We start from the raw sequence: 14,833 nt of genomic DNA, 5'->3' as shown, positions 1-14,833 counted from the left end.
AGATTATCTAAAATTAGTTTGAAAAATATCTGTATACTGGAATGGATGTTAGTTGTTTTTACATTTCTTTTTTTGGCCAAAAACATGGTCTCGCATTATTAGTGCTGTGTAAACATCATCTATTTTACATGGATATAAAAATTAATTAAATCTAAAGAAATTGCTGTTTTATGATATCCTGTTATACGTTTAATTGTTCATTTTTTTCTTATGATTTACCACATATACGTAGACATTACATGAAACATTAGGTCATGAAAATTGACTTGAAATTCCTAGAAAAGTCCTGGAATTTTTGTAGTAAAACGTGTATGAACCCTGTATTTATAATTGTTTTTCTAAACAAATTCCTTGAAGGGCAAACATATTGAGTATAGTTTACCACCTTAACATTAGTTGTCTTTAAGTGTAGAAACAATTAATTTGTTAACTGAATCAGAAATACTATTCTTTCGTATACATGAATTAAATTAGTGATCCTTCAAGACTGGAAACTGCTGCTCTGTAACAAAAAGGACCCACAATCACTTTACTGTTTTAATTGTAATGCTTTTATTAAAAGATTAAATACATCCTGTAATTAGATCACATAGTGAGTGCATTGATAAATGGTACAGATTTAACCAGCTCAATAAATAAACTTTTTTTTTTATGCTATTGTGATGATTGCTTCACAGAAAAAAAAGAAACACATTGGCAACTTGAAATCCACTTTATCTTAATGGGCCTTATGCACAGAAGTGCTTTAAAACTTCAGCTGAAAAAAAAACTATATTACACTGATGGAAACTGAAGAAAAAAGTAAGCTCAATGTACGAGAAAAGCATTAATCGGGCCCATAAAATCAGAAATCTAACACTAATGGGGGAATAAAAATCTCAGACCTGACTCTGTAAATTAAACTTGTAAATGAACACACAAACAGAAAAGATATTGGCATCAGCCAAAATAAGTTTGAAAATATTTGCAAAAATCGATTGTTGTACATCCAATATTTACCAAGGTCCAAATAAAAAAAAATACTAAAATTGATTTATAAGTCTTTTTTTTTAACTTGTGTATATTAAATATATTATTGTATTTGAAAAATAGATTTATAAAAGTATTAAAAATAGCAAAACAGTATGCAATGTTTTAATATGTACATGTTTTATCCTGCAGGTGGTGTTAAGTGTGACAGTTGTAGAGATATGTGCTGCTCAGGCTCCAGTCTGGAGGAAATTCCTGCGTCGGGTGGTTCTTCAGGTGCTTCTGCATGGCTGCCAGGCTGCTACAAAACTCCAGGCACAGGGTGCATTGGTACGGGGTGGCGCCGCTGTGAGTACGCAGATGCTTGATCATTGCCGAATAGTCACGTGACCGCTGACCACACAGGCGACACTCAAATGGTTTTTCACCTGTAAAAGGGACGAGCAGAAGGTTTCATTTCAGTATGACGTTTCAAATTTCTAATCAGAGACCAAATTTGAGATTAGTTGGCTAAAACTGAAGTCATTTAAAACTTTAAATAATGTGGAAAAAACAATAATCTTTCTTTCTTGGAAACTAAATGAAATAATTCCAAAATATTCAAAATTCAATTATATTTTATAAATAGTATATATATATATTATAGGGCTGCGTGCTACTGTATTAAAAAAATCTAATATTGCGATATTTTTTTATTCTGCGATATGTATTGCAATATGAGTCTAATTTCACTAGATGTGTTGAATAACTATTTGGAAAGAATTTATGATTTGAGATTGATTGGGATTATTCTGTAGGGTAGTGCATAGAATTTATCATTATTAATTTGTCAAAATAGTATTGCACAATTTCTTAGGCCTGGAGGCTTTTAAAACCCTCAAAAATTGTGAAATGATAAATTATAATCCACGCTCAACATTGCATATACTCGCGATTTGACAATTGCAAATGTTTGCATTGCGATATCGATGCTAAAATAGTATATTGTGCAGCCTTAATATATAGTCTTTACTACATAAATGCAATAAATGTTGTATAATAGATCACAAAATTTAAATAAAAAAAAAACGAAAAAAGACCATAGAATAGATATGAATCAGTATCAAACCGTCAGGGTTATTTTTGTTAAACAAAAAATGAAAACCTTAAAAAGGATATTTTTTTTTTAATTAAACCATAAAAATCATGCAGCTACAACAAAAACAGATGTAGAAAGTTGTTTCAATAACCTTTTAACTTTATATTCTAAAATTGAAGCTGCGATGATATATATAAAAATAACTAAACTGACAAAAATGTTAAATAAATTAAAATGACAAGTGCAATCATTATCATCTCCATATAAAAAATAGTGACTGAAAACACCACGTGCATATGTTTCATTACATATCTGCGTTGTCAACTATTGGCCAGGGGCATACATAATACAACATTTTAGTCATTTTCATGGATTCATATTCATTTAAACGGGAATTGTTGAAAAAAAAAGGTAAACTGCATGAAAAACATTTTCTTGTTAATGTACTCCAATAATCTTTACTTTATTTACAAGTTTTAACTTTATTTATTAAAGTTGATGCTGAAATTAAAAAAAAAACATTTAAAAATCTACAAGAAAATTTGTAAAATGTAAAAAATGTAAATAAAAATTTAAAATAATAGTAATAAATTTATCTCTAATAACACTAATGTGGTACATGCACAGCACACTAACTTTTAAATTTCAGCTAGGCAGCCCAATGACTTCCAGTGAACTGTGTTTCCATTACAAAAACGCCACGTTTATTAAAAATCAGTGATCTTCACTGCCTGATAGAAGTGGGTCTCAGACCAGACAAGAAGCACTGTGTTAAATACTATTTCTTTCTGGCCATCTCTTTAAAATATGAAACTTTATTTTACCCCAGTATTTTCAATGGAGTTTTTACGCTAGCCTGCTGATCCTGATTGCGCTAGAGTTTACATGGTTTATCATCTCGTTTTATGCTTGAACAACTAAATAAATGCTTAAGTTTATTTAACTGATTGTATTTTATTTACATTATAACAATGATGCTGTAAAAGGAACCTTATAAAATTTAATATAGTCACATTAACCTTTCACTGGAAGTTTACCATTGGCTGAAAAACACTAGCTGTGCATATACCCCATTAAGACCATAGTGTTTATGGTGTTTTGAGGGTTTAAAATGTTTACTTTTTAAGTGTGATATTACAAAATGACGTTATTATTTCTCTGTAAACTACAAAACAGCAACTATGTGGGAAAAAGTGATGTCATGTACGTAGTGTATCACACTATTGCCAGTTATATTTATCAATGTTTACATTTTAAACAAATGCAAATGCAAAAGGAATGGGATGCATTGGAAAATAATAAATTATATGAAATACAACCTGAAATCTCACACAGAATTTTAAGACATTTTAAGACTAGATTTGATCAAGTATTTTTTACCTGATGTCATATTGGGCACACAAGAATAACCCATGGTTTTTTGCTCCAAGGTGAAAACCCTACTCAGTGTTTGTACTTCACAATTCCCCTTACTATAAAACACATTTTACTGAACTGTCCTGCTTTTAATGATTCTATAAGACTTTTTTTTTATGAAGTAAACTTTTAGCATGGTGACACCAGAAAAGATTTTAGAATTTTTATCATGTATTAACACTAAAAATCTTGTCATTTAAATTGTATACTTATTATTGAAATGTTCCTGCTATGAAAATAGCCTTGGTTGCTGACATGACATTAAATAAAAAAAATACATGGCCTGGCCTGGCCTGGCATCCATATACAGCATTTTAGATCCTCAGATTATGCGAAGTCACTGATTGGACCCAAGACCAGCGACGAGATGATCCCAAGGTGTCCATATCCGGGACCAGGCCGTATCCTGAGCTGCTGCTGCTGCGCTGTTGGTCATAAGGGAGTGGAGAGCATGAGGCTGATTCCAGGGACAGATGAGTCTTCGCTGAGGCCAGCTTCCAGCCCACTGCTGAGACTGCAGCTCTGCACAAGACTTTTGGCCAGCAGAGAAATTGGTCGTGACGAACTGAGTCTGGTTCTCTCAAGGTTTTTTTCTTCATTCTCCTATTGGTGAAGTTTTTTTTCCCTCACCGCTGTCACCACTGGCTTGCATGGTTCAGGATCTGAAAAGCTACTCATCGTTGAATTTGCTCTTCAGTGTTTGGACTCTCAGTAATGATTTCAAACCACACTGAACTGAGCTAAACTGAACTAAACACTAAAAACTGAACTACCCTGATCCAGTTACTATGACCATTTATGTGAAGCTGCTTTGACACAATCTACATTGTAAAAGCGCTATACAAATAAAGTTAAAAGCATTTTAGTCATTTTTATGGATATGAACAGGGAAAAAAAGATTTGTATGCATGCAAAACTTTTCAAAGCTTCAAAGGAAAACCATTTCCTCTGTAAGCACATCATTGTCACCTATACATACCCTCAGATTACAGATCTAATCTTGATACTCTGAAACTCAGTGTCCAAATTCTCAGAAAGTGAGATTAACATCTAAATAAGTGCCATCCATTCCTCCACCTATATAGAACTTTTTTTCAGTAGAGAACACATCCAAACAAACAAAACTCAAGGAAATCTTGAGGATTTCTAGAAACTTAAAAGAAGGTGTTGATGGGTTTGAAGGCTGATCGTACCTGTGTGGACGCGGTGATGTGTGTCCAGCTGGTGTTTCAGGCTGAACCTCTTGCTACACTGTTTGCACTGATAAGGCTTCTCTCCTCCAACAGCCCTCCTGAGGGAGCGCAGAGACCGCCTGTCCCGTCCACCTCGACCGCAGAACTTACACCTGAATGCCATCTCCCCTGAACCTGCCCACAGATCACCACAGAACAACAGTAAGTCAGTCGCTATAAATAGTTCTCTGCTGTACAATCTTGTTTATGCAGTTTCATTTCAAAAAACCACAGACAATGAAGTTTAAACAGCTATGCATGGCTGCTGTAATATTAAATGCATTGTTCATTTTGTTTTAGTTAATTGGCAGTTTTAAATCTCGCTTTATGATTGCATTGTTTATTTCAGTCTTAAAAATAGACTTTATAAAGCACACGATGAGACTTTTGTTTTTTTAGTTAAATGTGTAAGTGACATTTATCATTTATAAACAAAGAAACATTACGTGCAACATCTACTTTTAAGATTTCACATATGTAAATATTAAAATATGTACAGTAATACATGATTAACAGACATTTTATCACATTTTTTGGTAAAACCCATTGATCTGAATGATGTTAGCAAAGGATAAAGATTTAAAATGACAATTACTTCGTATTTTGGGTCTCAGTGGCACTTTTACTTTTTTAAAAGTGGCTAAAGGTGTCGTTTTTAGCCCCCTTTAATCATGAACTGTTCACAATTTTTTATTTATATTTTATACAATATTCAATAAGACAGCTGTGGTACTGGTATCTCATAACACATCAGTTATTGTTGTATATTCAATTACATACAAATTCCTAAGAGCAAAAACATTAAAGTTGCAGTAGGTGATCTAATTAAATGCTAACCGGTAAGCTTAATATCTTTCAAACACAATCCCTCCCTGTCGTTTAAAGCCATGCCTCCTGAAATTGCGAATGCAAACATTAAGGATGACCCACCAGATCATGTTATTCGCCAGTTAGAAAACTTTATACTACAATTCTAAATGAAAAACTGTATTATATCTAGCACATTTTCAGTTATATGGTTAGCAAGCTAAACTTGTCAATCACTCTCTCATCAGTGTCACTCTCTCAAATGCTTGGTTCTAAAGCAACTACTGTATGCTTAGTGGTTGGCCAGGAGTCTGCAGGAATTACGCTTATTACTAAGCCATACTTGCATGCTATTTGAGATAGAATTTTCAGAGCAGCATGGTAAACAATATAGCATGTCACAGGTTGTCAATGTTCAAAAATGAAACCATCTGAATATAATACGCTCCGTAAAGCTGGCTAGGTGGAATAGCGCTGTTTACTTATGTTCTGTTGTTAAACTAAATAAAAATCTTCATTATCAATGCTGTAAAAGGCTGAAAATAGTCACATCAATCATTCGCCGGAAGATTTCAGTGGCTGAACTACACTTTCGTGCATATAAACAGTTCGTAACAACAAAATCTACACAAGCTTTGCGGGACTAAAATAGTTTTAAAACAGAACATTACCTGTCTAAAAGAAATACTTCAGCCATGGTGTCGTCCTTCCTCCAGTGTGCAAAACTAACTCCAATAAAGATTCAGGTTTTAAAAGGTTTTGTTTAAGCATTTGTTTTTAGGGCTTTTACTAGTGTACAAATTTTAATTGGTTTAACATTTTTTAGTCTTTTTTATTCTTATGCCTTATCCAGAATATAAAAATACATATAAATACGTTTAGATCATTTACTTTCATCATTACTATTGGAATGTGAAGAGACTTTCAACCAGCACAACAAAAACTGTTTCTGAACACAATCACCTACTGCACAATTAATAAAAGAAGTTTGGAAGTGAAAACTAGAAACACAAAAGTTAGTCATGGAGCATCCTTAAGATCAGTGGTTCTCAAAGTGGGGGTTGGGACCCCCCGAGGGGTCCCAACAATAAAGAGAGATCGCCTGGTGAGTTGTTAAAATCTATTTATTTTTATTAAACCATAAGTATGACCCTATTTTATCCAAACCTACTGAAGAGAAAAAAATGTCATTTGTAGTTACTATATACTATATATATGCTAACAGTTTCTAGTTCTGTTAGAATGCGACCCCTGGGATAATTACTTCATATTAAAGACACAGCAATAGCGTCAGATGCAGCAGATTGATTTTATAACACCAGGTTAAACTTTCTAGCCCATTTACAGCACTGACATCCATTAAAGGTTAAACGAAGAATAGACTTGGGTCTATTGGTGTGTGTGTGCCATTGCATGCAAGGTTTCTGTATTTATAACCAACTTAGAGGATATTGGGGGTCGTGAGTCACTGGCATTGTCATTTTGGTGGTTGCGTGCTGAAAAGTTTGGGAACCCCTGCTTAATCACAATCTTCACAGATCTTGCACGTTTAGTATTTATAACCAGTATAATAAGTTCTGAGACACAAAGAATCAAATAAAAGTACTTTAATAATATATAATAAACACTGATTTACAGTTCAAGTCAGAATTGTTACCCCTCCTGAATTATTAGCCCGTTTATTTCCCCCCCAATTTCTGTTTAACAGAGAGAAGATTTCTTCAACACATTCCTAAACATAAAAGTGCTTTTATTATAATCCAAAATTTAACAAATAAGACTTTCTCCAAAAGAAAAAATATTATCAGACATACTGTGAAAATTTCCTTTCTCTGATAAACATCATTTTATATATATATGTGTGTGTGTGTGTGTGTGTGTGTGTGTATATATATATATATATATATATATATATATATATATATATATATATATATATATATATATWTTTATATATATATATATATATATATATATATATATATATATATATATATATATATATTACTGTATATATTACTTGTATATGCTACAGATTTAAAGCAACTTGACACTTCAAATGAAGTCTGTAGAAATTACAAAGTTACACCATTAGATAGCGACAAGCAACCATGTAAGTGTTTTTCACTGAATAATTATTCAAAAATGATTAATCTAATACTAAAACATTAGGGCCTTATCTTACACCTGGCACAATACTGTGTAGCGCAAGTGTGTGTGTTTTTTTGGGCTATTTTCAGACCGGCGCATGTATCAATTTCACATTTTGCACCACACTGTTTAAATAGCAAATGCATTTGCACCACATTGTGCACTCATGGGTGTGTTGGTCTGAAACAGAGGTGTGTTAACGCACATTGTTGGCACATTGCTATTTTGAGTCATAAAAAAAGTAGACCACTCCATTGACCAACAAAAATCTGGTCTAAAGTTAACGCCGCAGGACTTTTGCTATTTAAAAAGCGCATTAGTTATTGTGTACATATGTGAGTCCAAAACACACATACACAATGCTTAATACACACACAGGGATGTACAGCAATGCACAAATATCTTTAATTATGCAAAAAATTTATGGATTAAGTTGTAACAAAAATATTATTGTCTACATAAATATAAAAACCGCTACCTCCTATGTCTCCTTCACCTCTGTTGTAGTCAGTTTATTCATGACAGTTTACGTTTATTGTTATTATTAGTGGTAGTATTTATTATATTATATGCATATTTATATATGCTTTTATTTTTTATTTTTTTGTAAATTTGTGTGTTTTCATATAACAATGTTTTTTTTTCTACCACACTTTGATTCTACTGTTCATTTATTAATTTGCTGGAAATTAGAACTGAATTTAGAAATCATTTTGAAACAAATCTTTGCACTTCAACGAAATTGTGAAATTAAACATGAAATGGATGTCTTCAGTGGAGTGCCACCTCCACCTCTGTTTACTGAATCCACAGTCAAATGGAACGGTGTCGTAGATCACTGTTTTCTAGTGACGCATTCAGTTTTTTTGCTAAAAAAGTCTAAAAGTTTACAGTGTAAATATCGAATATGCCATGGTGCATAGCAACTGACTCTTAAAGGGAATGGGAGATGAGACCCTGTTTAGTTTAATGCTTAAATGTTTAAAGCACAGCCCTTTTAGACCATGTGCCAGCGCGCAGACCGCTTTTTTCTGTCCTTAAAATAGCAAACATGGATTCGGACATGCCATTAGTGCTTTTTTCCACCATCCATTTTAGACTTTGTGCTTAGATTGTTAAAATAGAGCCCAAAACTCTAGAACTGCCATAGAAAACTAGAACTCTTTTCTTTCTTTCTTTCTTTCTTTCTTTCTTTCTTCAAAGTGCATTACAAGTTGAACATAAAAGGTAACACATGATAATTATAAATAGTGTTAAAACTAAATGCAAACAACAAAACATTTTTTTTTAAATTTGTTAATGCCATAGCGAGCAATCAAATTTTTAGCTTGGGTGTAAAAATAATAATTAAAAGTTAAACTATTGTTGCATTAAAGACCATTTAGCGAACAGTCTTTTGTAAATGATGGTGAGAATGTGTGACAGCCATTATTTTTGTTAAATGATATTAAATAAATAAATAAATAAAAGGTGCATCACATTAAATTATATTGTATAGAAATATTTCTCCATAAAGTTTTTCTTTTATATTTCATTTAAACATGATCTACTCAGTTCTGAACACAAACACAGGTTTGATGAGTAAATGCAAGTTTCTTTTTCATTTTTGACAACTTGAATGACATGTTTAATTAAGTTTTCATTATTCATCTTCACACTAAATCAAGTTTTCAATTTGAAGATATACAGTTGTCCAAATTATTATTATTAACCCTCCTGTATATATTTGTTTTCTTTTTTTAGTTTTTTTTGAGTTTTTTTTACAGCATTTCCTATAATATTTTTTCTTCTAGAGAAAGTCTTATTTGTTTTATTTTGGCTAGAATAAAAGCAATTTTAATAATAAAAAAATAATTTTATTAGCCCTCTTTTTGTTTTTTTTACAGAACTAACCATTGTATGACTTGCCTTATTACTTGCATAATTAACCTAATTAACCTACTTAAGCCTTTTAAATTGCACATCAAGCTGAATACTTGAATCTTGAAAAATATCTAGTAAAATATGGTTTACGTCATCATGACAAAGATAAAAATAAAATCAGTTATAAGAAATGAGTTATTAACTATTATGTCTACAAATGTGTTAAATAAAATCTTTCCGTTAAACAGAAACTAGGAAAGAAATATACTTGGGTTCTAATAATTCAGGAAGGCTAATAATTCTTCCACTGTATTTTTATGCAAGTTATTTATGTTTTAGCAATATGTTCCCCTAAATGCAAAAGGCGTGTGTCTTAACCACTCAACACATTGTCACTGACACAGAGGACTATACAGGTACAGCGCTTAGGTTATTTTTTGACACTGGTCATCCTTTGGCCCCTCATATCTGCACAAATGTGTTTAATTGTGTCTAAGCGTTGTCTAAAGTGCTACTGCTGCTGATTGTTCCACCTTGCTAAAAACTGTGTTAACCACATGTGAAAGCAAGTGGAGAGTTGAGGGTTATCTAATTGCAAGTAGAAAAATATTCACAATAGCCCTCCATTTGCTAACGTTAGTTTTAAATTAACATGAGCGGAACAAAATGTCTTTAAAATTTGGTAGAGTTTATGCATTAACTAATGCTATTTTGTGATTGCTATTCGGTTATTTCATAAAAAAGATGCACCTAAATATTTATAATACCAAAGTGTGATGTTTTAGAAAGCGGAAAACAATTTGGTCAGCTGAATTAAATGTTAAATTGGGTTGAATTAAGTGTGAAAGTTTTTTATTTTTATTTTTTTTTATAAATAAAAATATGTCTCTCCCCCCCCCCCCAAAAAAAATTAATTTAATTTGATTACCTTTGGCTTAGTCCCCATATTTATCAGGGATTGCCACAGTGGAATGAATCGCCAGCTTATCCAGCATATGTTTTACACAGCAGATGCCCTTTCAGCTGCAACTCGGTACTGTGAATTACCCATACACTCTCACAATCACACACACGCGCACACACACACACACACACACACGGGCGCGCACAAACACACACACACACACACACACATACACTCACTACACTCAATTTAGTTTTTTTAATTCACCTATAGCATATGTTTTTGGACTGTGGGAGAAACCAGAGCACCCAGAGGTAACCCACGCAAACACAGAGAGATCATGCAAACTTTACACAGAAATGTTAACTGAACCAGCCAGGGCTCGAACCAGTGACCTTCTTGCTGTGAGGTGACCGTGCAAACCACTGAGCCACCATGCTACCCCCATAAACTGTGCAGAGGTTAAACAAGTGACAAATGCATAAAGAAATATGAAAACTTTCAAATTAAAATCCAACTAGTAATAAAAAATACATTATTGTTTATATACTACAATTGTTTTGTATCTATTTTCGAATTCTCTAATTAAAACAACTTTGTTAAAATAGTTGGGTTAAAAATACCCCAACATATCACCCAACAATAGGTTATTATAGCACCTTCCCAACTATGGGTTATTTCAACCCAATGCATTGGGTTATATAATTTATCCCAATGCATTGTGTTATTTTGATTAAAAGTGTCTTTTTCCATTCTGGTATTACTATTACTACTATTGATTTTATAATTATGTAAATAAATAAATGTCTTCGCTGTGTCCTAAAGGTGAGGTGCCAGATATCCCAAATATGTGCATCATTTCTTAAAAAAAAAAAAAAAAAAACTGTAGCGATGAATACATGCAGCATTTTTGTCCATTTAATAAAGATTGTCTATGAAGTGTGTGTTTGTATCCTCAATAATTAAGAGGTAATTTGATTTAAAAAAAAAAAAACCTATATTATTGTGCTAGAACTTAAATTTTATAACGCAAAAACAAAATTACACACGCATATTAATACACCTGTTCTGTGTCAGTTAAATCAGTTGACTGTTAAAATTCAAAATTCTAACCCAAATGGTTCATTTATAATAAAAATAAGCAAATAAAGGTTATAAATAACCCAACAAAGCTCCAAATAGGTTTAACTCAACCATTGGGTTAAATAAATAACTCAACATTTTTTAGTGTGAAACATCTCAATTCTAAATGATACTAACATCATATTATTCCATATTTATTAGTTTTAGGGGCTCATTTTGTTGAAATATCAGCGGATTATAAGCATATTGACCATCTTTTTTTCCATTTGGCTTGGAAATATAAGTTTTACACAGGGGTACTATTTATTTGGATCACCTCCAAATGTTTCAAGAAGTAGACCACAACTTTAAGTAGAGTAGACTAGAGTAGACTGATTATGAACATGAGGTCAGGCTCATTTCCAGCCAGTTTGAGGAACTGAGATGTTGGCATGATGTATGACAGATATGATTAGATTTGTAGATGATCGGAGAAATGCTGCAACGATTTTTTAAACTGCTAATTATGACTATTTTCGAAGGACTTTTGAAGAAAGGTTTTAAAGAAACCTTAATGAGCACAAAGAAATGTTTAATGAGCTGTGAAAATGACCTTATTATTATTATTTTTTTGCATTAAGACAATTTACAGCTTTTACCATCTGCATAAGCTTTTAAATCCATGAGAGGTTCTTATAATATATATATATATATATATATATATATATATATATATATATATATATATATATATATATATATATATATATGTATATATATATATATATATATATGTATATATATATGTATATGTTTATGTATATGTGTATATGTGTGTGTGTATATATATATATATATATATATATATATATATATATATATATATATATATATATATATATATATATATATATGTAATGTGTGTGGGTGCATTTCATCTTGATAAAGAAGGGAGTAAGCCAAAAACAAGTTGTATAACTCATATACTTCTGATCTATATTCTACAACTTCTGCAATTGTCTTATACTTAGCTCACACGACACTCATAACTTCAGGACAAGCACTAAGGTTTCTCTTGCTGTCATAAACCTAAAACACAGATTGGCATTAAAAACTCGGTACTGGCAGGGAAATGTTGTCTCTTAATTAACAAAATATTTTGTCAATGGCAAGAAAAAAGTTAAAAGTTATTTATACTAAGAAAAAGTGTTTTTTTTTTTTTTTTTTTTTAAACTGTTCACTGAAGAGTGCTTTGGAAAACTGGTTGGGAAAATGGTTCTTTGTAATTGAGCTTCTTAAGGAAATTTTTCAATTTCATAAATGCTTTTTAATATGATTTTGGTTTAATGGTTTTATAGTTTATTAATACATGTTTTGAAAATAGCAAGTTGATAGCCTTTTAATGCTAAATTAAAAAAGAAAATCTAAGAAAACATTTAATGCTTCATAACAAGGTGTCATTAGTTACCATTGATTAATTATCTTAAAATGAACAATGAATTTGTTGCATTATTTATTCCACTTTGGTAATTTTAGTAATATTAGTAATGTTTGAGTAATGTAAAGAGCATAAGAACAATTTTGGTTGTGCAAAGAAGAGCATTATAAAAATATGTAAAAATGTTGTCTACTTTTTTTGCAATGGAAAGCTTCCATAGATTGTTAAAATGTCTATATAGGTAGGTAGGTAGTTAGGTTACTTTATTTATACCCGAAGGTAGATTTTGTTTGCAGTCAAGAGTCCTCATCTCACAACAGTGCCACACAAAGGAACTCGCATAGTAACAACAACAAATGAATATTAAGACATAAAACGTAAATATAAAGAATAAATAAATAATCACTTTATGTGTCTACCCCCCCCCCCATAAATGTTTAAAATTATCAAAAATTTACAAGTCACTAAAACATCTCTGCTTTAGTCTATGCCTTATTTAAATGTCTAATGGCTGCTGGTATGAAACTATTTTTGTATCGTTTCGTTCTACAGCTTAATACTAGAAACCTGCGACCAGAGGGAAGGAGATGAAACTCTGAGTGTAGGGGATGAGCAGTGTCACTTAAAATAGAATTTGTGATTCTCTTTAGCTGCCTGGTGTACACAGCCTATAGATTGGCTAGTGACACCCCGGTCAGTTTACTGGACCACTTAACTACAGATGCCAAAAGTTTTTGAAAAACAGTCACAAAAATAAGACTTTTTATTTTTATTTTTTGAAAGTTCTCATTTTTAGCCTCCTCTTTTGTTTGTCAGTGATATTGCAGGTTGATACAGTCTCCTTTATCAATCATTGTTTGTCTGAGCTTTTTCCATACTGTAGATTTCAATAATGAAATGAGCACTTGTTGTTTGTGAAAGTGTCAGGTGACCATCAAAATAAAGTGTTAACGTGTGTAACAGTCTAATAATACTCTCAGGATGGCTAGTTGCAGATGCAGAGTTGCTTTCAGAAACAGCAGCATGCAAATTAAAATGACAACAAAAAAAATCAAATCTGCTGCTTTCATACCCAATCCTGCTGCGATAATAAAGCAGCCTTGTGTTTGTTTTCTATCAAGTGTAAAGAGGGCGAGATTAAAGTGATTTATGGTCAAAAATAAAGTGACACCTAAACTTTTGGTAGTTCGTAGCCGAGGGGCCCAATTTTAGATAAACACATCCTGTGGCAACTCTCTCTTGGTGTGCGGCCTAGTTTAACTCTCTCTGTCCACACACACACACATAAACACACCACATCCTCCCTTGTATAGCTCAAAATGTGAAAAAAAAGCATGGTTAACACTGTGCCTTTATATTCTTGAAGAAAGTGCTTGTGACGATCATTTGGACCCCTCTGCAAGGTTGTGTAAGCTTACATTTCAGATCTCAAAGTTATGTGTGAAACAAAAGCAAAAGTACGTGCAATCAACAGACATTATATTCTCACATATATAAACACCCACACATTCCCACACACCCCACAAATGCACACACACACACACACACACACTAGCCCAGGATGCAGCACTGTAACATAAAACGGCTGCAGAAACGCACAGCGCTGGTTTGCTGTTTGAAAAGTTTACGGTAAATAATACGACTAATCTTCATGTGCATTTTTATTATCAAAACTCATGTGGTCAATCTGTTAAATGTGACTAATCTGCCTTATATCACTTTCAAAGTGCATCATTTGGAGTAGTCTAATATTGTACGGTTAATGCGAGTCAAATGAAGTGCTTTTTGGGAGGGTGTATCAATAAGCCTCTATTCGTTAGAAGCTCAAATGTATGCTAAAAGTATCCACCTCACATTGCAATGCGGAAATACACTTTTATTTCATTTAACGGAATGGTTTACCTACCCCCAAA

General features: G+C 32.3%; 1 protein-coding gene across 2 annotated transcripts in view; it reads right to left on the bottom strand.

Annotated features, from left to right (window-relative positions):
* Positions 1-535: 535 nt before the first annotated feature.
* zbtb32 (zinc finger and BTB domain containing 32) overlaps positions 536-14,833 on the bottom strand; it is a 35,307-nt gene continuing 21,009 nt past the window's right edge. For both annotated transcript variants that reach the window (XM_009291874.5, XM_068213779.2), the window contains exons 4-5: positions 4,657-4,830; positions 536-1,397 (exon numbers count right to left, since the gene is read on the bottom strand). In XM_009291874.5, the coding sequence (XP_009290149.1) occupies positions 1,168-1,397; positions 4,657-4,830 (404 nt within the window). In that variant the 3' untranslated portion in view covers positions 536-1,167. The remainder of the gene's footprint in view (positions 1,398-4,656; positions 4,831-14,833) is intronic.

This window comes from Danio rerio, chromosome 15 (assembly GCF_049306965.1).
Source record: "Danio rerio strain Tuebingen ecotype United States chromosome 15, GRCz12tu, whole genome shotgun sequence".
Lineage (NCBI taxonomy): Eukaryota > Metazoa > Chordata > Actinopteri > Cypriniformes > Danionidae > Danio > Danio rerio.
Note: the sequence above shows the minus strand (reverse complement) of the source record. Positions and strands in the feature narration are given on the sequence as shown.